The sequence below is a fragment of the Dysidea avara genome, chromosome 3 (assembly GCF_963678975.1).
Source record: "Dysidea avara chromosome 3, odDysAvar1.4, whole genome shotgun sequence".
NCBI classification, from domain to species: domain Eukaryota; kingdom Metazoa; phylum Porifera; class Demospongiae; order Dictyoceratida; family Dysideidae; genus Dysidea; species Dysidea avara.
In genome coordinates, this window is record NC_089274.1 from 49,913,097 (window position 1) to 49,938,497 (window position 25,401).

Sequence of the window (25,401 nt, forward strand, 5' to 3'; positions counted from 1 at the left end):
GTACTAATAATTGGCGCCCTGCGCTAATAGTAAGTAATAGTGGGGAAAACCCCTAAGGATATGATAGCAACACTTCTAACAATTTCACTCATTATTAATGGACGTGGATGATCCTGTAGTATCAGAGGTGGGTTATATGAGACATGTGATCCACGATGTTATCCCGCTATTAGGGTAACGTGTACGTCAGTCAGTCACTGACTGAACACTTGTACGTGTTCCAGGTGAGTGTACCATGCTGCATATGTGTCGTATACTATCGGATAATTAGTATCCTAACCGGCCGGCATGTTACTCACGTGATCAGCAGAATATACTGAAATCCAGGATTAAACCAGTCCAGAATAAGGTGGGGCGTGTCACGTGACATCGATCACGTGATGTTATGTAGGTGGAGCTAGAGGTATCATTGCCAATGGATACTGGTAATTATAGCAACAGCAAGGGAGAGAGCATAGCTACTAGAATAGGTTGTGGAGTTGCCGACCTTGATTACGAGAGGTGGGCATGTAGAGGGTGTGGCGTGGAATCATGTGATCTCTAGGGGAATGATGGATAAACAAGTACTGACATCAAAACTGGTTGACATGGCAAGCAACAGATATGCTATTGCAGTGTTGAAAGATGGTGAGAGCATGTTATAATCTGACCTGTGATTAGGGGTAATCCCTTCTCCAAAGGTCACAGTATAAGTTATCTTATTGCAAGAGGTCATGTGTGTGATAAACAAGTGTTAAGATGGCTTGCAGTTTTAGTCCTATAAAGCCCATGCTACTCTAATAGGGCAGTCGTAACAAAACAGCTGAAATGGTATCGGTATGCAAACACACCCGTCTGTCCGTCCCTTGTGTTTTAAGATATACACTTGAAATTCCACCGACGTACTAGCACATTTTTGCTGACTTCTGTAAGTCTGTTGAAGGTCTAAATATCACTACAACAATATTACTATTTGCTCCTTAAATAATAAAATATTGAAACATGACCTTAGCAATTGGCTTAGTAACACTCGAAGCTATTGTACGCTACTAGTACATCTCAGATAAAGTCCCACACCTTTCAAATCCTTCATAAGTCAACTGGTAAATCAGACTTGTGATGCATTGATTAATTGGTAAATAATCAGAAACCAGTTTTAATGACCCTGATGCTATTGTCTCATAAAAAAAAAAAATGAAGTTTAAAAATGGAAAATACGTGTGAAATTTTGGTAAACACAAACACAAACATCGGATCATTTATCAATATCGGCCATTATATGAATTTCAATATTGGATAATCAAACAAAACAGCGCTTCACTACTGATCCATCATTAAATTGTTCACGTGATCTGCCTTTGTAAGGTGATTGCAGAAGATAGGACTGGATGATGTCCATGCTAAGATATGATCAATAGACCTTAAATTTGTCAACAAATGTAGAGGTTAAACAATAAGGAATGTAATAATGCCATCATATTTAATGGAAATACACTGTATCGAAAAATGTTTAGTTGAGTACTGACATGTTTTACACATAAAGCAGCTTGTAGTGTACCAGGGAGTGGTCCAGACTTGGTGGGGAACCACTTAGGTCGGGATGTTCTGCTATTCTTGAATAACAGATAAGATGATTGAGGCCTGAAATTGTGGGTTGGTTGTGCCATCTGGACATGACATTCACTGGTGTGTGTGTGTAGTGTGTGTGTTCTATTAGAGTAATCACAGAGCAAACACACTTGATCATGTGAGCCATGAAGGCTATAGCTTAATTTGTGGTCTTTACTTGTTACCTGAATACCGTGTGTATAATACATCATCTACAATAGTTACCTGAATACCGTGTGTATAATACATCATCTACAATAGTTACCTGAATACCGTGTGTATAATACATCATCTACAATAGTTACCTGAATACCGTGTGTATAATACATCATCTACAATAGTTACCTGAATACCGTGTGTATAATACATCATCTACAATAGTTACCTGAATACTGTGTGTATAATACATCATCTACAATAGTTACCTGAATACCGTGTGTATAATACATCATCTACAATAGTTACCTGAATACCGTGTGTATAATACATCATCTACAATAGTTACCTGAATACCGTGTGTATAATACATCATCTACAATAGTTACCTGAATACCGTGTGTATAATACATCATCTACAATAGTTACCTGAATACCGTGTGTATAATACATCATCTACAATAGTTACCTGAATACCGTGTGTATAATACATCATCTACAATAGTTACCTGAATACCGTGTGTATAATACATCACCTACAATAGTTACCTGAATACCGTGTGTATAATACATCATCTACAATAGTTACCTGAATACCGTGTGTATAATACATCATCTACAATAGTTACCTGAATACCGTGTGTATAATACATCATCTACAATAGTTACCTGAATACCGTGTGTATAATACATCATCTACAATAGTTACCTGAATACCGTGTGTATAATACATCACCTACAATAGTTACCTGAATACCGTGTGTATAATACATCATCTACAATAGTTACCTGAATACCGTGTGTATAATACATCATCTACAATAGTTACCTGAATACCGTGTGTATAATACATCATCTACAATAGTTACCTGAATACTGTGTGTATAATACATCATCTACAATAGTTACCTGAATACCGTGTGTATAATACATCACCTACAATAGTTACATCATCTACAATAGTTACATCATCTACAATAGTTAATATGACATAACTACCAAACCTCACTACTCCCTCATTAGTGACACTTGATTACCATCATTTATAAAGTAGTGGTCTGATCACCATGGTGATGAAGACTATGGGAAGGGTAACACTACACAAAATGTTTCACTGTCTACAAGGACCTTTTATGTGTTATCCCTGCCTGAGTGCGAGTATACATGCAATATTAAGTTTGAGTTTTATAGTGGGACCTGTTACAGTTAAAATGGTTACAATAAGTTGAGTGTGTATTCTGTAGAACAATTTGACATGTGTGGCTCCTGAGGTACTTGCAAGTTAATTGGTGTATTTAATGGTTGCAGTGTCACTCCTTGCTGTGGTGTATCAACATAATTGTATTGTACTCATTGTGGAATAATGACGTGTCTAATGGTTACTATGGTGACACACAGGGGAACTACATTTGGTCCCTCTCAAGAGAATATTACAACTTCGTCCTGATTTTGGCTACCTTGACAAAGCTGTCATCGGCGATCAAAAGATGATCAAAGAACGAGAAGGTGGGTGTGATTCTATGTGAGTGTGTGGGTACCATAACAACAGGTACGGAAACTGAAGAAGAGGAGGAGGAAGCCAGACCAGTGCAGGTATATAGCTACATGATTCTCACTAGCATGATAGGGTGTGTGGCTTAATGATATTTTACTATCCAGATATCCTGAACTAAATCAAATATCCAATGGTAGTGCCATCATCACTACATTGTCATGAACCTGCCTGACCTGAACAAGCTAGCATAACAATTGAAGTAGAAAATCATGCTTTAGTTTTAGAAACAATCTTGATGGCTTGAAATATCTGTCATGTGACTGATATCGCGGATTTCACGACCGTAGTCACAAATTTTTATGGATTTGACTGAAAAAGCCAATCAAATTAAAGTACAGCCATTCAAATCTCGATTTGATTGGCTTGTTTTCACATGACAGCATTGACTTTGATGACAACAGCTGTGCTAATCATGATACAGTTAATTTCAGGTTGTTTGTGAATGCAATCGAACAATTCGCACACGTAATTTTCAAACATGATCATGTGAATGCTTACGTGAAGTGTTTCAATGTATTGAATAACTACCTCAGTATGCCCCTGGCATTGTCTAATGATCTTAGGAGGCGAATAATGCAGTTGTGCTAGTGAAAGGAGCTTGGTTGAAAAGAAACAGCTCACGTGACCCACTCAGCATGATTAGTCATGTACATGACATTGTAAATGACTAAAACAATCCTATCAGTTTGTTCTATGACTAGAAATAGATTACGTGAATACTTAGGGATAGCTTGATGATCAAAACAATTGAAGTGGTTCGGGTACTTGAAATAAACACTCTGGACAAGACGACAAACAAGTACATTAAAACAGTTAAAGTACTGCCTATGCTTGTGTGTAACAATAATACAGCACTTGTGGGGTGGTGTCTTGAGACTAATACAGCATCAGTTATGTATTAACTGTCACTACACCTGTTGTACTGTATTATGCACATCTCATTGTAGATACTATCTGACATGTTTGCAGGTGCAGATAGCTCGGGTGAAGTCAGACAAAGCTGAAGCTGCTCACAAAGCATCATATCGTTACCAGCAACAGCAGCTGCAAGAAGAACAGTGGGTGGAGTTGAACTGCATCAACCTACAGGTGAGTAGCCCATCTGTGTTGCAATGATGCTAATGATCATTAGCATCATTGCAGCTATTTCTTGGCCGCCACCTTTGATTTTACAACTTTTTCACCCTGGCCTGTTTGGAGGGCTGCGTCCTTTTTTCACAGCTTGGCTGTTTTTGGCACAGCTACATTTTAGCTTTTCAACAGCCAAGACCATCTCTCTAAAAAGGGTAAATTCCCAGGTGAAATATAACTAACCTGTCTAATGCAGCCGCTATCTGAATGGGGATGTGTTTCAATTAGAGCAGTCCACTGTTTGCGATACTGCAATTCCATTAAGTAAGCACATTTAGTTACCGATCCCAACTCGGCTGCAATGGCTTACTAGTCCTGCATATTGTCATGTCTACCATAAGTGATATATGATGCCCTAATATGGTAGCACCTTGGGTCTAGCTCAACACCATTATTGCTAAGAGTTGATAATAAATTTGTTTGGATAACCGACCCCATTGGATAACCGACCCCATTGGATAACCGACCCCATTGGATAACCGACCCCATTGGATAACCGACCCCATTGGATAACCGACCCCATTGGATAACCGACCCCATTGGATAATCAACCCCATTGGATAAACGACCCCATTGGATAACCGACCCCATTGAAGAGAGCAGAGATTAACCATACTTCCCCAAGATCAGGTGGCAGTGCATCATCACAGATTGGCCGGTATACATTAGCTATTATAGTGTGCTACTATAGTATGTTAAAGATTATTAATTTAAAAATGAAGTAGGGATCCAAGCAATAAAAGTAGTGAAACAAGAGATGAATGATAGTATAACAGCTTAGCCTCAGTGGGAAAATCCCTACATTGGCATGTTATAACAATCATTTTGTTTAATGCCAAAGTAGGGATTTTCCCACCTACTTTTTATCGCTTGGATTCCTACTTCATTGTAAATTAATATACTATATACTAATATAAGTATACTAGTTTGTTTGGCTTTTTTTTTGTTACAGCTACAGCTACACTTGTGTGACTGTTCTGTTAGTCAGCCTTTTACCTACCAAGGGATGTGTCGCTATTTCATATTTTCATTGTGCTAGCATTATGAATACAGCTAGACCAATAATAGTAATAGTGGGCTGTGTCATCATGATAGGTTGCTAAAAGATGTGGTCTTGGTGCTTGATTGTTAAGAATAGGCCTGTCATTGAACTTATCTCGAAGTTTCAGGTTTCCACTGAGCACAAGAGCTTAAATAAATTTGTGGAATTTAATAAATAAATAAATAAATAAAATATGCTGCTCAAGGAAAGGACTGATAGCCTCGATATGGTTTCATTGCATCAACCTTCAGTGCTGGTCACTGTAAAGCATTAATACAATAAATACTTTAGGATTAAGGAAGAAAATCCATCCCTCCTGGAGGAGACTGAGTGTGGCCCCGACTAGACATTGGGTGACCTGCAGTTCGATTCCTGGGGTTAGAGGGATTTATTTCCTTACTTTGGCCCCTTTTCTGTTACACCTTTTCAGCTATAAGTCACTAAGTCTAAGTCCTTGAAACTAGGTTAGGTAATCCTAAGGCTGCAGCACATGTTGCTGCAGACCTTCAGTGCTGATCACTGTAAAGCATTAATACAATACAATACAACAAGAAGAAGACCAGCCTGATTGAAGATAAAAGGAAAGACAAGGCACAGAGGACACACACTCGTCAGAACCCCAAAAGGCACATCCCACCGGTGAGCTTGTTATTGTAGCGTAAAATGGTGGCAGTGCACTGCTTCGTTTGGCCTCTGGCCTTACCACTGTGGTCAGGCAGGCAGGCAAGCATCGAGGCCCATAGGCAGGCATAGAGCATGGAACATCAGCATGGGACCCATACCAACAAAATGACATCTTATTCCTAGAAAAGGTCCAACGTAGAGCTGCCCGGTGGGCATTGCCTGACCATAATAGACCTAGCAGTGCAGCGTTGGGGGTGTGTAACGCGTTACGTAAATATTGTTACATTTGTGGTAACTAAGTAATATAACGAAATATGCTTTAAAAGCAGGTAATATAACTCAAGTTACTTTACTTACAAATGTTATGCAGTACCTAAGTAATATAGTAACGAATCTAATTTTACATAATATTATTACTACAAGTAACGAAGTTACTAATCTTGTTAGTGACCCACTGAGTAACGCCTAGCCACAATGAAATAATGAAGTCTACTGAATGAAGCTCATTCACCAGCTTCTTACTTATAACCAAGATTTGCACATTGCCCAACAACGCAATCATGTCACGTGATAAGGTGGTAGTTTCACATGTGACAGCTTAAGGCTGTGGACACAAAGTAATATAATATGTAATATTTATTATATGGGTAATATGTAACTGTAACTAAATAGTAGTGATGCACCGATACCACTTTTTCACTACCGATCCGATACCGATACATTTGAGGCCGGAAATGGCCGATACCAATACTTTTCCCCACAGGCATTTCTCACAAGAACCAGCCAGTGATTTAGCTTACTACATTTGCTAATCTCATCAACTGCGGTTTGCTGGTTTTGTGGCTATCAATTGCGCGAAGATAATAATTAATGGCTTCAATGAATCTTATTTCGTGGCTTACTTCAGTTTCCACTGTACTAATACTGCTAGCAGCTGGCTTCTTTTAAGGAATTCATGGCTTATATCAGCTTTTGCTCAACTCTGTTCAATGAGTTATGTACGCCACCATCTTGATAAGTAATTAAATGACGTCATTTAAAGTATCGGTTGGTATCGGGCATTTATAGCTTTACCGATACAAATCCGATACCACCAAAATAGGGCCGATACCAATGCTAGTATCGGTATCGGTGCATCACTACTAAATAGTTCAGTTGCAAGTAATAATATGTAATATGTAACTAGTTACTTTTACGAAGTAACTGTCCCAACACTGCTTATATGCTAGAGATTTTGGATTGGCTATCACTTGAATCTAGACAAAGAATTGGTCGACTACAAACATTTTATAAAGGGATCGACAACTTATCAGAATTATCCATTCCACCATATTTCTTGTCAACTCAACTCAACGATCCACCAGACACCACCACATCCATCACTTTATCCAACCCAGTACACGGTCCAGTTATTACCAACATTCTTTTTTTCCAAGCACAATCAAAGATTGGAACAGCTTGCTCATAGAATCAGAAAACATAGATACATTTACTAATTACTTATTGTCTATCTAATTGTTTGCTGTGTGTATGTGTGATTTCTTTGGGGTGTTGATTGCCCCCTGGGAGCATCGGCGATTTTCGTCTGCCCAGTAACAACAAATAAATAAATAAATAAATATAATTTGAGTTTCAGTGATTTAAAAAAAAATTCTCATCTGTAAGTGTTTTCTTGTTTTTTAATGCTGTATTTGATGTTAGATGGACTAATATTATTCCGTAAAGGTGATTTTTGTCTCATAAGATTTCTCTAGGATGATTTTTAAAGGCAGCATTTTTGGTGGCGCACATCATTTTGGGAGCATCCCTATAACAGTACTACTGTACTGTTTGTTAGTAACTGTGGTCTCCGCCAATATCAGTTAATAGTTAGGTGGTGGGTGGGGCTTGAACGTTCAAATTTGCAGGAAGCTTCCTGAGGTAGCAGTGGTACGAGGTAGTTTCCTCGGAGCTTCCCCAAACATGGTTAACTGAGTGGCAGTGCTCGCACCATGGATCTGTTGATGACATTGCCATGCCAAGGAAACACTGAGAGAGGATTGCTGGGTGTGATCTTGACCACTGGCTTGGCTGCTAATTCCTGTCTGAAGTTCTGATCATAAATGACCATTGAAAGTGATTAGCAAATTTCCCAATGTCTACCATGTGGGCCATGAGTTCCAGCAGGCTGAGCTGATGCCTTAACTGCTGTAAATAAGGTGGCACATGTAGGGTAGTTTGGGATTGAACGACAGAGAATTTCACCGTTGTAAAGTTGAAGAAACAGTGCCCCACCATACCATCATTGGGAGGAAACTCTTTCTTTCCCTTTCGCCGGTAATAAATCAGTGAAGTCCACTTACTAATCTTGTCAACCAACCTCTGAAGTATAGCTGGGGAGGCCATCTCCACCAGTGGTTGACAATGAGGCCAGTTGAAGATATGCTGTCGGTTGCTTGCCATACCCTGTGGACCTGTTAGTGTGCTTGGGCCAGGGAGGGCATATTGTCCTGACTCCCTTGAGCTTCAAATTGTTGAATGTTAATTGTGGAGTGTTTGCTCCTCTGCTGGCACCTGTGGAGACTGTACCGTACAGGGTGTACTGTACAGGTACAATTTTTTAAGAGTATGTAGTTTTCTCAGATTCATCCTTGAAAAATTAATGATCATCAGGGGTAGCCTCAGTGAAAACATGTGACCCTCAAAAATAAAACCACAAAAATCCTAAAATTCACGAAAATTATGTACCTGTACGTATACAGTAACAGATATGTATGGCATGTGATTGGCTGGATAGTGCTTGCCCAACCCAGAAGGGGGGTGGGGGTCTTAGTTAATGAGTAAGAGCCTTCATCTAGGAAATGACTCAAGGGAGGGGGTGATAGTTTAATAGTTTAAAGATTACTTTTACGCACACGGCAACTAGGGGGTCTGGGGGCATGCATCTTAGACACTCAGGTGTATTCTCATGTACCTGAGAATAACATGCTGCTCCAGGAAATTTTTACATGTTAGACTCTCATAGACTGCTTCTAGTGCATCACATGCCTGCCAAGAAATTTTTGTATTTTAGACTCTCAGGTTACTTCTGATGCATTTTGAGGCACTTTCATTTAAACTATTGGTGAGCGAGAGTTTGTCAAGGGGCCCTCCCCCCTAAATGAAATTCTGCAAGAACATGCTAGTCCATTGCAAGGCCGTAACTGCCAGTGTTGCAAACTTTTTCTCTGCATCGAACATCATCCCTCTCTTTGGACCTTAGAGTAACTAAAAAAGCTGAACTGGCATGGCCAGCTGCTCTGGTCCCACTAGAGTGGACCCATAAGTGAATGGAATTAATGGCTCATCAGACCTAGTAGGAGAAGGGGAGAGAACTGACCAGTTATACAAATTATCTTGGGATTAGGTAGAGTGGGTTATGTTATTTTACATTCTACTAGTTACCTAGGCCTAGGTCAATGTAGGGGGGAAGGGTGGATATATCTAAATTGAGGTAGGAAATAGGAATAATTCAATTATAACGTTCACCCCTTGCTAAGGCACAACTATTACTGAGTTACAAGGAAGAGTGAATAAGGCACTGCGAAAGTACCTAGCCACTTTCCAGCCCGAAACTTAAACCACTTGAACCCTACGCTATATATCAGCCCACAAGCTAATGACACCATGACCCTGGACAAATATAAGTGGCTAACTGAGGTAGTCAGTTGCTGGGCTGGTTGCTGCTGTAGTTTTGCTCATTTTCCTGGACTTTGCCCTGGTGACTGTGGGCGGGTCACCACACCTTCCATAGCCACTTCATAGGCTGCTAAGCCTGTAATAATTGCCTGGATACCCCTTCCTGCAAGGAAACTTGAATAGGTCGAGCCTCTTGTTCCAGATGAATGTTGGGTTGAGCCATAACTAAAGCTACCACTCATAGTTACTATGGAATAGCTCTTTGCAAACCGGCTATGACAACTGGACAAACAAATTCTGACTTTGACTGGTAAACAAGGCGATCTGTCTCCTTAACTTTTGAAAGGTCACCAAAAGGTCACTTTCCCTAAATGGGATAAAGATTTCAGATAAGTTATAGAGCACATTTTTCTGTGCTAGAAACTGTTTAGAAAGTTTGTGTCCCCTATACAATGACTGAACTATAGTTTAGTGTAGCTGTTGTCCATAGCAACCATATTAACCTGTCCAGATAGATGATCTCCAATGTGCATAGCAGTGCATCAATGAATACCTAATAATGTATGGCTACATGCTCAATGATTATCATATACATACAAATTTTTGAGGGACATAAATTTTGCGGATTTCACAGTTGCTTCGTTTTGCTTGGCTCTCTGTTAAATTTTCATCCTCATTTATCTGTGCTATATAATAGGCAACCTGAGCAATATCCTTGAAAATATAACTGCAAAAACCTTGAAATTCATCCGTGAAAATTACCTACCTCAAAAGTTAGAATGTTTGCTGTATAGATTAGGCTCATATGGGATATCATGCATGGTTACTGGGGTAAATCATGTGATCTCTAGTATGATATTTTATTTTCACAGGAAAGGCGGGCTGACTCGGAGCGTGGTTGTTTGTTTTGTTCAACTGATGATACTATGGATGTGCAGGAGCTGAGCCACACCCACTTCTTAGACTCAGTGTGTCCTGCAGATCCTGTTGGGGGCATGGTGGGGAGCTTGACTCAACCAACACTGAAGGAGCAAATCAGAACTGTGTTATTAAATGGTAATTTGTGTCAGTGTTTTAGCCAATGAAATCACACCATTCTGTAGCTATAGTGATGACTTTTGGTCAGGTGTGCATGTTGCTAGGCAACAGTGTACCATCGGATCAAGTGCTGCAATGTCTTGGTGTCATGGCAACATTAGTTCGAGGTTGTTGGGTAATTAAGAGGTGTGTCACAGTAGCGTATTCCTCTTATTATTGTGTAACTACTATTTATAGTGACATACTATATAAGGATGGTACATGTAGTGATGTCAATGGTGTATCATGTGAGCAACTAAGACTAGCCAGGGACCAGCTGGTGAGTAGTTATCATATCTGAGGTACATGCTATGGTGTGTAACCAAACACGGTAATTGTGTTACTACTAAGATGGAAATTAACAACAAGTATGGATAATGTAGTACTTGCTTGTTAACTAGGAAAGTGATGTATTGTGTTGGAGTGGCTGAAAGAAGGTTTGTGAGGGTTCTGGGACACACATGATACTATACCATTTCACACATTAGAATACTCATCATTAACACCTCAAAGGACAAATCCATGTCTGTCCGAGATCTCTTACAAACCTTCTCAACACAACACATTACTTTCCTAGCTAATAGACACCTGCTACCATGTTTATTTAGATATCATAGGGATGTCAGCTGAGTTCAAAATATCAGGTAGCTGTTGGCTATTTCAGCAAACTGTTGTACAAAATTGACGCACATTTACTGTACATTACAATACTGATGTCCAGTAACAAAAAACAGCCACTTGATTTCTAATTCTTATTATTTTGACCTCTGACTTGTAACAACTGTACTCCATCTTGTAGCTGTTGTGCTTCACAAAGTCTCGGCTAGTCAAGAGGAATCAGATGCCAAGTATTGCTAGTGTAAGCCCCACCACTTAGTTACCAGTCATGGAATGCCACACACCCCAACAACAGCTTCCTAAAGAGGAGATGTTACAGATACTAGATGGTGTGTCACTATGGCGACCCAGTCAAGGCTGGGAATTTAAGTTAGCTGATGATCAACACTTCATCAGTGATCACCCAACTATTGTGAAGCAACATATGGAACAATGGAGACTGCTCTATTCCAAGTGAGTAGGTGTGGTAAAGAGGTGATAATATTGAGGAGCGAGGGAGAATGTCTAACTGGACTAAAAGCATACTATAACACCTCATGGTAGTCTGTATTATTTGTACAGGTTATACTGGGGACAGTGTGTTTGTACAGGTTATACTGGGGACAGTGTGTTTGTACAGGTTATACTGGGGACAGTGTGTTTGTACAGATTATACTGGGGACAGTGTGTTTGTACAGGTTATACTGGGGACAGTGTGTTTGTACAGATTATACTGGGGACAGTGTGTTTGTACAGATTATACTGGGGACAGTGTGTTTGTACAGGTTATACTGGGGATAGTGTGTTTGTACAGGTTATACTGGGGACAGTGTGTTTGTACAGATTATACTGGGGACAGTGTGTTTGTACAGGTTATACTGGGGACAGTGTGTTTGTACAGATTATACTGGGGACAGTGTGTTTGTACAGGTTATACTGGGGACAGTGTGTTTGTACAGGTTATACTGGGGATAGTGTGTTTGTACAGGTTATACTGGGGACAGTGTGTTTGTACAGGTTATACTGGGGACAGTGTGTTTGTACAGATTATACTGGGGACAGTGTGTTTGTACAGGTTATACTGGGGACAGTGTGTTTGTACAGGTTATACTGGGGATAGTGTGTTTGTACAGATTATACTGGGGACAGTGTGTTTGTACAGCTTATACTGGGGACAGTGTGTTTGTACAGGTTATACTGGGGACAGTGTGTTTGTACAGGTTATACTGGGGACAGTGTGTTTGTACAGGTTATACTGGGGACAGTGTGTTTGTACAGGTTATACTGGGGACAGTGTGTTTGTACAGATTATACTGGGGACAGTGTGTTTGTACAGATTACACTGGGGACAGTGTGTTTGTACAGATTATACTGGGGACAGTGTGTTTGTACAGGTTATACTGGGGACAGTGTGTTTGTACAGGTTATACTGGGGACAGTGTGTTTGTACAGGTTATACTGGGGATAGTGTGTTTGTACAGGCTATACTGGGGATAGTGTGTTTGTACAGGTTATACTTGGGACAGTGTGTTTGTACAGGTTATACTGGGGATAGTGTGTTTGTACAGGTTATACTGGGGATAGTGTGTTTGTACAGGTTATACTGGGGACAGTGTGTTTGTACAGGTTATACTGGGGACAGTGTGTTTGTACAGGTTATACTGGGGATAGTGTGTTTGTACAGGTTATACTGGGGACAGTGTGTTTGTACAGGTTATACTGGGGACAGTGTGTTTGTACAGATTATACTGGGGACAGTGTGTTTGTACAGATTATACTGGGGACAGTGTGTTTGTACAGATTATACTGGGGACAGTGTGTTTGTACAGGTTATACTGGGGACAGTGTGTTTGTACAGGTTATACTGGGGATAGTGTGTTTGTACAGGTTATACTGGGGATAGTGTGTTTGTACAGGCTATACTGGGGATAGTGTGTTTGTACAGGTTATACTTGGGACAGTGTGTTTGTACAGGTTATACTGGGGATAGTGTGTTTGTACAGGTTATACTGGGGATAGTGTGTTTGTACAGGTTATACTGGGGACAGTGTGTTTGTACAGGTTATACTGGGGACAGTGTGTTTGTACAGATTATACTGGGGATAGTGTGTTTGTACAGGTTATACTGGGGACAGTGTGTTTGTACAGGTTATACTGGGGACAGTGTGTTTGTACAGGCTATACTGGGGACAGTGTGTTTGTACAGGTTATACTGGGGACAGTGTGTTTGTACAGATTATACTGGGGACAGTGTGTTTGTACAGGTTATACTGGGGACAGTGTATTTGTACAGGTTATACTGGGGATAGTGTGTTTGTACAGGTTGTACTGGGGATAGTGTGTTTGTACAGGTTATTTATTAAGGCTTTACAGCACAAGTGCTGAAGGTCTGTAGGACACCTGATCCTACAGCCTGCTTAAAGTTGTTATATAAAGTATGCTTGAATAGGTGGTTATACTGGGGACAGTGTGTTTTTACAGGCAAAGCAACTTTCATGTAAAGTAAAGATTAACATGACCATTTATCACAAATGCCATGTTTATAGCCTGATACCGTATAGTAAAAAACTTTGGCAGTAAAAAAGTGTGACAAAACCCCTCTGTTGAAAAAATTGGCAGAAAACTTTGGCGATTGAAATAATATTTGCCAAAGTTTTTACTGTACAGTACATAAGGATAAACAACAAGGTGTCAACTCATCAGTTAAGTAGTGTAGTAAGTGTACAGGTAGCTAGAGTTGTTGTTGTAGCAGTACTTTTGTAGCTACTGATCTAACGACGTGCTAGCAAAGCGTGCTTCTCTATCTACTGCGATTCCGAGTGCGACCATATTTGCTTTTTCAGTGAACTCCAGTAGCAGAGGTTATCACGTATATCAAAGTACTTGGCCAAATCCATCATCCCCATCACGAGACGATGAACTAACTGACATCAGCGTGCGAACGAAAAGCTGGTTGAACGGGAAGCTGGTTGGAAATGCTATCCCAAGGAGTGCTTACAACTGTGGGACACATTCCTAGGAAGATCAAGATCTCCAAAGTCAGCTCAATCTTTATTGCGTGGTGGTACAAGCTGATCTTCATCTCAAGTTCTAGTTACTCAATGTGCTCGTGTGATCATCTAAAATAATTGGCAAAAAAAACTTTGGCGAATTGAACGGTATTCGCCAAATTCGCCAGTTATTTACCGCCAAAGTTTTTTACTATACGGTAATTTGCCAGCCAATTGATTGGCAATTTTTTGCATTTCCTGAAGGAAAAGATAACAAGCTGAAATCATGAGTACCTTTGATCATTGGTAACAAGCTGAAATCATGAGTACCTTTGATCGTTGGTAACAAGCTGAAATCATGAGTACCTTTGATCATTGGTAACAAGCTGAAATCATGAGTACCTTTGATCATTGGTAACAAGCTGAAATCATGAGTACCTTTGATCGTTGGTAACAAGCTGAAATCATGAGTACCTTTGATCATTGGTAACAAGCTGAAATCATGAGTACCTTTGATCGTTGGTAACAAGCTGAAATCATGAGTACCTTTGATCATTGGTAACAAGCTGAAATCATGAGTACCTTTGATCATTGGTAACAAGCTGAAATCATGAGTACCTTTGATCGTTGGTAACAAGCTGAAATCATGAGTACCTTTGATCATTGGTAACAAGCTGAAATCATGAGTACCTTTGATCATTGGTAAAATTTAGCATACTATAAACTATTTTCTAAATATTGAACAATGATGGATGTACACTTGACACATTTCTTTTACTGTTGTTCTAACACATAAAGGGGATTGGCCACTTCACATTGATAGTCAAGGGGACACTCAGTAATGCAAGTCTTTCCCTTGATGTGGTGTGTTGTAATGAATCCAATCCAATTAGTGTCATACATAACACTACAGTAAGGAATACTGTGACAAGAACACTGGCATGTGATCCATGGTAAGGGTTTGGGGGCATAGCCCCAGGGAAATTTTTAAAAAAAGAAGTGAATTTGAGAGTGATTTCTGCAGTTAAATCATTATACTACAACATGTATTGTATGACTCTATTAGGGGGGCCTACTCTATTAGGGGGGACTACTCTATTAGGGGGACCTACTCTATTAGGGGGACCTACTCTATTAGGGGGGACTACTCTATTAGGGGGGGGACTACTCTATTAGGGGGGGGGGACTACTCTATTAGGGGGGACTACTCTATTAGGGGGACTATGTCAGGGGGACCTACTCTATTAGGGGGGACTACTCTATTAGGGGGGACTACTCTATTAGGGGGGCTACTCTATTAGGGGGGCTACTCTATTAGGGGGCCTGCATGTATATTCCTTATTCTCTTCTCCAATGGAATGGGATTTAGTGCAAATGACCCCAACCTTTGGCATATCACAAACCGTGTTGCCTCGAATTATAGCTAGTGTTAAATAAACCCCTGATCTCATTTAGTTGCCAGGGTACACAGCAACTCTATTGGGTATCTTAATTTGAACCATAGTATGTTCTCGTTGAGCTGAATCCTGAAAACAGCTAAAAATTGAAAGTGGGTTTTTTTTATCAACAGAGTTAACATTTCAGCCAACCAGATGATTATTGGTAACAGCAAAGGTGTCAACAACAGACACGTACGGTTTGGCTCCATTACAAGTTCGGGAAAGGGCTGTAATGGACACTATACTTATATGGCTTCCCCATAGGATTTTTGAACATTTTGATTGGCCGTAAATATTGTCAAACATTTGAACAAAAGATTTTGAAATGTTTTTAGCAGGTTAAGCAGTACTACAAATGAGCCAATTTCAAGATCGTGTGTAATTGCATCCATAAGTTATTAAATGTTTTGAGGATTCAGCTCAACGTGAACATACTATAGTTCCTGGAAACCTCAGAAACCAGCTCTGTTTTACACTAAAACAAGTGAAAAATTAGAAATTTACATTTGATTATAAAAACCAAGGAAACAAGGGAGGTCATCTACACCCCTACTAGCGGACATTTAACCCCAGAGGAGGTCTGAAGCAATTAAGCACCCTTAGAAAGGAATAAAATGGAATGTGTGGACAATGTAACAGGGTGTGACATCATTGTAACAGGGTGTGACATCATTGTAACAGGGTGTGACATCATTGTAACAGGGTGTGGCATCATTGTAACAGGGTGTAACATCATTGTAACAGGGTGTGACATCATTGTACAGGGTGTGACATCATTGTAACAGGGTGTGACATCATTGTTTTATTACTCAAAAGAATATACATGCCTGGAAGATACGCATCAAATAGAATCCTCTAGGGGTTTTTACAAAACAAACTACATTATCTCATTACTTATTGCCTCATTGCTTATACAAAGCACAAACTAAATATTTGATGAGTCCATTAAAGAGGCTCACATGACATTTCATGCCAAAATTTGTAATTAATGTAATCTGTGTAAGTAGCATTTGAAGCCTCCTCTGTTAATCTCTACTACAATCATATACACTGCTGGGGCATAGGAAGATATTTAACTTATGGGTGCCCGGTGGTAAAGCTGAAGACCAAAAAAAAAAAAAAAAAATTCACAAGTGTGACTGCTTTATTAGAGTCATTGACTGCTCTATTAGAATATCTCGAACTTTTCAGTAATACAGTGGAACCTCTCTTAACAAACTCCCTGAATTAAGGACACAATAGAAAAAAACCTCCATAATAAGGACAAAAATTTTGGTCCCAACTGGTCTGGTTAATACATTTTGTACCTCTGAAAGAGGAAAACCTCTATATTACAGCAAAAAGTGGCCAAAAATTCTGGGTCCCAAAATGTCCATAATAGAGAGGTTCCACTGTATATAGTACAGTGTGCAAAGTACAGTATTTCCTATATAGTACAGTATTTCCTATATAGTACAGTATTTCCAGTGGCATAACTAATGGGTACACTGTACCCATTAGTTATGCCACTGGAAATATTTATGGGTATCCAAGCACCCATGGTACCCATGCTTGCACTGTAGTAATATCCACTACTAGTATAGTATCACTACTACACTGTAGTAATATCCACTAGTAGTATAGTATCACTACTACACTGTAGTAATATCCACTACTAGTATAGTATCACTACTACACTGTAGTAATATCCACTACTAGTATAGTATCACTACTACACTGTAGTAATATCCACTACTAGTATAGTATCACTACTACACTGTAGTAATATCCACTACTAGTATAGTATCACTACTACACTGTAGTAATATCCACTACTAGTATAGTATCACTACTACACTGTAGTAATATCCACTACTAGTATAGTATCACTACTACACTGTAGTAATATCCACTACTAGTATAGTATCACTACTACACTGTAGTAATATCCACTAGTAGTATAGTATCACTACTACACTGTAGTAATATCCACTAGTAGTATAGTATCACTACTACACTGTAGTAATATCCACTACTAGTATAGTATCACTACTACACTGTAGTAATATCCACTAGTAGTATAGTATCACTACTACACTGTAGTAATATCCACTACTAGTATAGTATCACTACTACACTGTAGTAATATCCACTACTAGTATAGTATCACTACTACACTGTAGTAATATCCACTACTAGTATAGTATCACTACTACACTGTAGTAATATCCACTAGTAGTATAGTATCACTACTACACTGTAGTAATATCCACTACTAGTATAGTATCACTACTACACTGTAGTAATATCCACCACTAGTATAGTATCACTACTACACTGTAGTAATATCCACTACTAGTATAGTATCACTACTACACTGTAGTAATATCCACTAGTAGTATAGTATCACTACTACACTGTAGTAATATCCACTACTAGTATAGTATCACTACTACACTGTAGTAATATCCACCACTAGTATAGTATCACTACTACACTGTAGTAATATCCACTACTAGTATAGTATCACTACTACACTGTAGTAATATCCACTACTAGTATAGTATCACTACTACACTGTAGTAATATCCACTACTAGTATAGTATCACTACTACACTGTAGTAATATCCACTACTAGTATAGTATCACTACTACACTGTAGTAATATCCACTACTAGTATAGTATCACTACTACACTGTAGTAATATCCACTACTAGTATAGTATCACTACTACACTGTAGTAATATCCACTACTAGTATAGTATCACTACTACACTGTAGTAATGTCCACTACTAGTATAGTATCACTACTACACTGTAGTAATATCCACCACTAGTATAGTATCACTACTACACTGTAGTAATGTCCACCACTAGTATAGTATCACTAGTCATATAGTATCACAACTACTGTAGTCAGTGTCTCCCATAGTATATCAAGGGCGGCTCTAGGATTTTTGGTGACTGGTTTCTGATCAAGAAGATGAAGACCAAAAAAAAGGTAACTGCATGCTGAGAATAACCTAACTATATAGTACCACTACTTGCTACACTGCTCAGAACACTGTAACTGCTTTGTTAGAGTGGTTGTCTGCTCTATTAGAGTATCTCGACTGGTTTCCAGAAACCTCAGAAGCCCCCTAGAGCCGCCCCTATGTATGTACACTTCATTGCTACAGGCATCAACCAGTTCTTTAGAAAGCAAAATTGCATAAGTATGGCTTCCCACATTGTCTTATGAAAGGGCTCGCCTCTCCTGGAACAGCCTACAATTCAGTCAAACAATGCTCCATAGTTCAGCTGGTGTTGAGTACCCTTGGCTTCCATCCACTGAATTGCTTGGGATGGGTAAATGTATTTCCCTGAGGGCAGTAATGGACACATCATGTGAACAACTATGCCATAACATTGTCACGGGCTTCATTGCCTGCAGCAGATAGGATGAATGCCACTACGTCGGGAAATATTTAATTAGTGACATGCAATTATTGCATGAACTGTTTAATGTGATGATTACAATAATTAATATTGAATGTGACACAACCACACAGTTTGAAGTCGGCAATGTCATGAGTGACTGTTTTTACATAGTTTGTTTGCTTGCAAGTTCATAAGGTGAATACTTAGCATTAATTATCTTGCTATAAAACCATTGGCAACTGTACAGTAATACATTTTAGAGGTGCTATAATGTATACTAAACTCTACAGATCTCCTGCTGCTATCACCATACCAACAAAGACTGATGGTGCAAAATCACCAGTGGCTGGTGGATCACATGATCACAGTGTGACCTCTAATGATGGTGACAATAATTTAGCCAATCAAATTGAAGCATCACCTGATCATGAACAAGAACTCAGTACCATTCTCAATAAAATTATTGGTCGTACTGTTGTCAAGGTAACAGACTTGCGACAAGCTGCACAGTCAAAGAGTCAGAGTGACATTTCTGACAAGGATTTCATGAAAGCCATGCAAGTAGCCAATATCATTGAATTGGATTGCAAGGTATGCCCTAATATGGAAATGTTTATGTGAGCTAATTGTCAGATAGAAACATTTCACCCTAGTCTCATCTTATGGGAACACCTTAACTAAACTTTACTAATTTTGGCCAACTTGTAGATTGAAACGTTTCCATTAACAGTATTAAATGTGGTCCCTCATACATAGTGGATGACAACAGACAAACAGCCATCATTGTCATCAAGATTGTGTGTGTGTCGTCAAGTAGGTGATAATACTGATAAGGTAAGTCACTTTAATTGGAATAGGAATGGAAGTATATATCACTATTCTATTCCAGTACCGATTAATACTCGTTGAACTACTACAGAACAGCAAAGTAGTGACTTATAAAGAACTGGTCAATAAAGCTCAAGAATTGGGAGAGAAGCCATCCAGGGAGACCTTGTTAAAAACACTGAAGGTAATTCCCCTTGTGGTGTCATGTGACATCACATGATCCTTACAGGATTTGTGCACACACAAAAGTAATCGATGGATTATTAACTATGAGTTAACATGATGTAATTTATGATAATGCTCTGTCAGTCTTTTTATCAGAATGATATTTCTTTGCAGTTCGTCGTAACTTGTCAGATTTCCTCTTCCTGTGGTGTCACAATGTGGTCACATGATCACATCACATGACTACTTACAGTGCCCTCCATCTGGCCTGGGTGGCAGCTGAAGGCTCTGATGGTTCTTCTGCAGCTTGTTCTATTAGTGAATACATCTTAGCTAGAGCATCGTCAAGGTTACGATGTTGTTCACGGAACCTGTCTGAAGTCATACTAATTTCTCCAGCTTGGTTGATACGAGAACTAAACTATAACATTACATTAAGTATGTCTCCACACTGAACCATGTTACCCATAGCTCTAATGGTGGCTAGGTAACAGTATTTACCATTTCATGTAGCCGAGTCTTAACCCTGTCAGACAGCCAATCAGCAGATCGAATGTGAAACTTAACGAAGGCCTTAGTATTCACTACATCACAATGATGTCATGGTGATAATGTTGGCTGGACTACTCACACTTGTTCACGTTCTGTCCTCCTGGTCCACTGCTACGTACAAACTTGATCATGATCTTCTCTATAACAACAGTAGCTATGGTAACCACATAAACTAGAATTGTGTTGTAGCCTATTGAAGGAGAAAGTGCTTCGTGCAGTACTAGTGTTTGTGTGTTAGGTTTGATAAATATCCAGGGATGTACTTAGGGGGTTTCCTGGTTTTCTGGAAACCCCCTCTGAAATTTAAACTTGTGGACTTGCAGCAGGAACACCAGACTATCTTAGTTTGGCAGCAGACATGTCTACAGTGTGTATGGGAACTAACATTGAATCTTAAAAGTGGGAACAAGAGTATGTCTTTATAAAGATCAAACAGTCATATACGTACTCCAGTCAGTAATACTCTAATAGAAAAGTCATAAATGGAATTACAGTTATAAAATGGTTATTAATAATTCTTGAGTTATTAAATTGGAGAATTTAGATAAGTACTTGGTCACTACAATACCTGATCTGCTGACCAGCCATATATCATAATGATCAAGTATTTAGTAACTATGAAATCACGACTAGTAAATTTTGAAGCATTTTAATATGTAATATCTGGGCCCCTGTGCCTATAACTCACTATCAAATCTGGTCTTGGATACACTCCTGATATCTTATTGCCAGTAATGGTGAGCACCATGGCAACAGGTCCAGTATACAATTGTGAGCACACATAAAGGAACAGAAGAGTCATGTATTATAACTGGGGAGTAGCCAGATCATTTTATCTTTTTTTTTTTGTATTGGGTCAAGAAGAAAAAGGGTTTGGTGAACACAGTATAACACTTTTGTTCTAGTGCTTGCTGACTGGTGAGAATTGCACATGATGGCTGCGCAGTAGAACCCCCAAAATATTGGGCTGGGGATTCCAGAACAAAATTCTATACCAAATCCTTTTCCGTCCTACCCAATACAAAAGAAGAAAAAGTGATCTGGCTACATGAGACTATGGGAAGGATTGATTGCAATAGTCATGACTCCATAATATCAAGACCACACTCCCTCCTTTTATGTACAAGACCCCTGAAATTATGGTAACACGCCTGCTGCCATTTTCTGACCATTTTTGGCTAAATGTCTAAACACTTTAGAAAGTTTTTGCTATATTGAGTATGTCCGACCAAACAGCAGGATTTGTCAGACCATTTTCAAAACATAATTTCAGGCCCTGTGTACTCTTGACAAGACTACACCCTCTCTATTATACTAAATAGTGAGGCAAACTGTGTAATATCAATAACTCTTGTGATAGTGAATTCTATAATTTGATGGTTGAGGGTATCTGATCTGATGAATAAAATGGTGAATGTTTGGAGAGGCCAATAATTGGGGATGTTAAATTTATTGCAGTCTTGACAAAACCATGAATTATCTTATAAAACAGCACGAGTTACAATAAGATGCCTTGTGTAATAAGACTGAGGGGTAAATTGTCTACAAAAACTTCAAAGATAGAAAGATGAACATCCATATTTCATCATTCAAAATGTATTTCAGTTCATCTTTCTCTGTAATTCCAAAATTAGAAATCCAAATCCATATTTTAGATCTCTGCAAAATTTCCGTATGTCCATTTGATAGTCAACTTTCATTTTTCAAACTGTAGGCAATATTTAATTTTTCAGAAGTGACCTATGAAATTTCAGAAGAAGAAGCTGACATGAAGTAAGTACTATCACAAAGATTTTGTGTTAATTGCATAACTTACATTCCTTGAATCGCTGAAAATAATTTCTAAACCAGTGTTGTAGATTGCAAGGCTTCCATGAGACATTTAAAATTTGTTTCGGCCATCATAGGCAGATCTAGGAGACACTGTTATGAGGGGGGGGGGGGGGGGGGGGGGGCAAGAAGTTATGTGATATAACAGTGTACATTTCATTAAGAGAAGAATGCAATCTAGTACACAAGTTATAACCAGTGTTGGGCAAGTTACTAACTAGTTACATATTACATATTATTTACAACTGAACTATTTAGTTACAGTTACATATTACCCATAAAATAAAGTAACTATAATAATATTACATATTATATTACTTTGCGTCCACAGCCTTAAGCTGTCACGTGTGAAACTACCACTTTATCACGTGACATGATTGCATTGTTGGACAATGTGCAAATCTTGGTTATAAGTAAGAAGCTGGTGAATAAGCTTCATTCAGTAGGCCCCGTTACTTCATTGTGGCTAGGAGTTACTCAGAGGATAACTAACGAGATTAGTAACTTCGTTACTTGTAGTAATAATATTACGTAATATCAGACTTGTTATAGTAACTATATTACTTAGGTAACCCGTTACATTTGTAAGTAAAGTAACTTGAGTTATATTACCCATTTTTATAGCGTATTTCGTTATATTACTTAGTTACCACAAAAGTAATAAAATTACGTAACGCGTTACTCCCAACACTGGTTATAACCTTGTCTGGTATAGCTGGCTGGATGAATGAAGGGTATACACTTTCTAAGACTCTACTTGGATATCTTTTGAAAAAGTTAAAATTAGGTTTGAATTTGGGAGCATTTTTGATAGTTATTTTGCTAACAAAATGTTTTTGCAAAGCAAATAAAATTGGTTAGATAAAACCTGTTTGATGGTAAAGAGTACTAAACTAGTAGCTATTGTTAGAAAAATTGTCAGTTAATGACATCAGAATTGTGACTGTTTATTAGAGTAGTGACTGCTCTATTAGAGTATCTCGATCTTTAGAAATTCTAACTTCTTTTGTCTTATTTTCTTTAGAGTTATAACTGTAAATTGCATTTATAACTGTTGTCTTCTATTTTCCTGTTGGCTTTCTGTACTTCTGAATACAGTGTGATTCCTGCTCAGGTGCCAATATAGTCCTGTAGGTCCAAGGGGGACACAGCACCCCTTGGCCCCCCCTCAGATCAAGTCTACACATATACCAAGTCTCACGCTGGCATGCAGTCACAAGCTCACACTCATGGAACTGCTAATCTCAGAGTCGCTATACTCTTCTCAGCAATCTGCAACATTTGCTATCAATTATGAGCTCTAAGTCCAACTACATGTGCTTATAACTGAATACAGTAATTATACTTATAGGCACTTACTTCTATTTTTAAACATTAATGTTAGATTGATATCCAACTGCATTATGCATCAAGGTGTTTATGAGGAACTACCAGTTAATATGCATTATATCCCGTAAATGACAATTACTCTATTAACTTGTATGTTGCTTTGTACATGGTTATGTACCTATCAATGTCACGCCCCCTACCACAGGGTAGGGATTCGTCACCCAAACTCATCCCCAGGGTAGGGACATTTGCAACATGAATAGCCATATATTGTTAGTGATTCCCGGGATAGATAAGGGGATTTGTAACTCCAGGGGTGGGGAAATTGTCACCTAGTATTTGCAAATCCCCACCTCTGCCCGACCTGGAGTAGGTGGGGCTTGACATTGATAGGTGCATAATATTTACACAGAAAGTAGATAAACAGTGGCGCGTTAATTAAGGCCACTCCAATTTGTTTTTATGTTTCTGGTCATCTGAAGTTTGGTTTTATGTGTGGGCGGGCGGAGTTCAGCAACAAAGCAACAATGATGTGACTGCTCAACTAGAGTATTTTTGTAATTTTCTGACTGTTTTATTAGAGTATATCGATCTGTACTATGCACTATGCCCATTTCTTACAGGTTTTCACTGGTAAAAGATATATAGTGAAACGTAACTGAGCAGTTAGATTTAGCATGTTTGTAGCAGCCCAATATTTGTTTCTGAAATCCAGCCTTTTCAAAAATCTGATGCGGGCACATTCCCCATGTATTTCTGAAATTTCACTTTCTGTAAAAAGGATGCGGGCGGTGGACCAGAAACATAATTACCAATTGGAGTGGCCTAATTGTAAATCTCTGTCTGGTCGGGGCAATCTCACTCTTAAGTGGTTGTAAACCTTGACATTTCTGTAGATATCATAATTTATACTACGTAATGTGGTATACCCCACGTACAAGCACACAATACCTTTGGGTATGTCGTAACTTCTTGAGCTGGCCCATTTGACCTGCAGACGAAGTTAGTTGCTGAAGAGAAGCATTCGGTACCTTAGTGATCGCTACTCCGTGTTGAAACACGCCATGACCTGCTAGTCTACGACAAATCATCTGCTGTATCCCACAAGCGATAGCGATAGTTACACACCCTAGTCGCGTGATGTAAGCAGATAGAAGAAGGAAGGGATTAAGGTGCTCCTAGCAGATTGCATTTTAGATGTTCTGAATCATAAATTCTGCGATAACTACTGTAAGTTACTCGTTATTTTGATTAATTTAGGTTGCAAGTGTTCACAAATATGTTGGTGTGTCGATATTGTCACTTTCATTTCGTGCACGTCATTTTAAATACCGTTAAAAAGGCTTGGTAATTGTGAATGGCAGGATGGCCGAGCGGTCTAAGGCGCTGGTTTAAGGCACCAGTCACTTCGGTGGCGTGGGTTCGAATCCCACTCCTGTCA

General features: G+C 39.0%; 3 protein-coding genes, 1 long non-coding RNA gene and 1 other non-coding gene across 11 annotated transcripts; 3 read left to right on the forward strand and 2 right to left on the reverse strand.

Moving 5' to 3' along the window:
* LOC136251514 (DNA-directed RNA polymerase III subunit RPC5-like) lies at nucleotides 1-20,422 on the forward strand. Its single transcript, XM_066043971.1, has 17 exons — nucleotides 1-127; nucleotides 174-224; nucleotides 272-349; nucleotides 392-501; nucleotides 545-627; nucleotides 3,142-3,249; nucleotides 3,293-3,336; nucleotides 4,268-4,387; nucleotides 10,625-10,808; nucleotides 10,856-10,976; nucleotides 11,028-11,109; nucleotides 11,629-11,688; nucleotides 11,743-11,900; nucleotides 19,547-19,847; nucleotides 20,013-20,090; nucleotides 20,146-20,268; nucleotides 20,314-20,422. Exons 1-17 carry the CDS (start codon nucleotides 98-100, stop codon nucleotides 20,365-20,367), a joined length of 1,785 nt encoding a protein of 594 aa, XP_065900043.1. The 5' UTR covers nucleotides 1-97; the 3' UTR covers nucleotides 20,368-20,422.
* Nucleotides 2,552-7,124, reverse strand: LOC136251531 (uncharacterized). The gene is made up of 3 exons (XR_010699117.1): nucleotides 6,998-7,124; nucleotides 2,748-2,823; nucleotides 2,552-2,679 (listed from the first exon to the last, which is right to left on the reverse strand). It is a non-coding gene; the product is annotated as an uncharacterized lncRNA (long non-coding RNA).
* On the forward strand, nucleotides 11,907-15,550 carry LOC136251518 (uncharacterized). 6 transcript variants are annotated; one of them, XM_066043978.1, is made up of 3 exons: nucleotides 11,907-13,139; nucleotides 13,198-13,313; nucleotides 13,401-15,550. In XM_066043978.1, the coding sequence occupies exons 1-3, from the start codon at nucleotides 11,984-11,986 to the stop codon at nucleotides 13,443-13,445; spliced, it is 1,317 nt and encodes a 438-aa protein (XP_065900050.1). In that variant the 5' UTR covers nucleotides 11,907-11,983; the 3' UTR covers nucleotides 13,446-15,550. The 6 variants fall into 6 exon arrangements, with proteins under 6 accessions (XP_065900050.1, XP_065900052.1, XP_065900054.1 ...); XM_066043980.1 differs by having other exon boundaries at nucleotides 11,907-13,023; nucleotides 13,082-13,139; nucleotides 13,198-15,550; XM_066043982.1 differs by having other exon boundaries at nucleotides 11,907-12,878; nucleotides 12,966-13,023; nucleotides 13,082-15,550.
* On the reverse strand, nucleotides 20,316-25,132 carry LOC136251528 (large ribosomal subunit protein mL62-like). 2 transcript variants are annotated; one of them, XM_066043996.1, is made up of 7 exons: nucleotides 24,992-25,132; nucleotides 24,912-24,951; nucleotides 21,490-21,522; nucleotides 20,881-20,940; nucleotides 20,751-20,833; nucleotides 20,501-20,670; nucleotides 20,316-20,452 (listed from the first exon to the last, which is right to left on the reverse strand). In XM_066043996.1, exons 1-7 carry the CDS (start codon nucleotides 25,049-25,051, stop codon nucleotides 20,374-20,376), a joined length of 525 nt encoding a protein of 174 aa, XP_065900068.1. In that variant the 5' UTR covers nucleotides 25,052-25,132; the 3' UTR covers nucleotides 20,316-20,373. The 2 variants fall into 2 exon arrangements, with proteins under 2 accessions (XP_065900068.1, XP_065900069.1); XM_066043997.1 differs by lacking the exon at nucleotides 21,490-21,522 and having other exon boundaries at nucleotides 24,992-25,131.
* A 187-nt stretch (nucleotides 25,133-25,319) lies between these two features.
* Trnal-aag (transfer RNA leucine (anticodon AAG)) lies at nucleotides 25,320-25,401 on the forward strand. The gene has a single exon. It is a non-coding gene; the product is annotated as a tRNA-Leu (tRNA).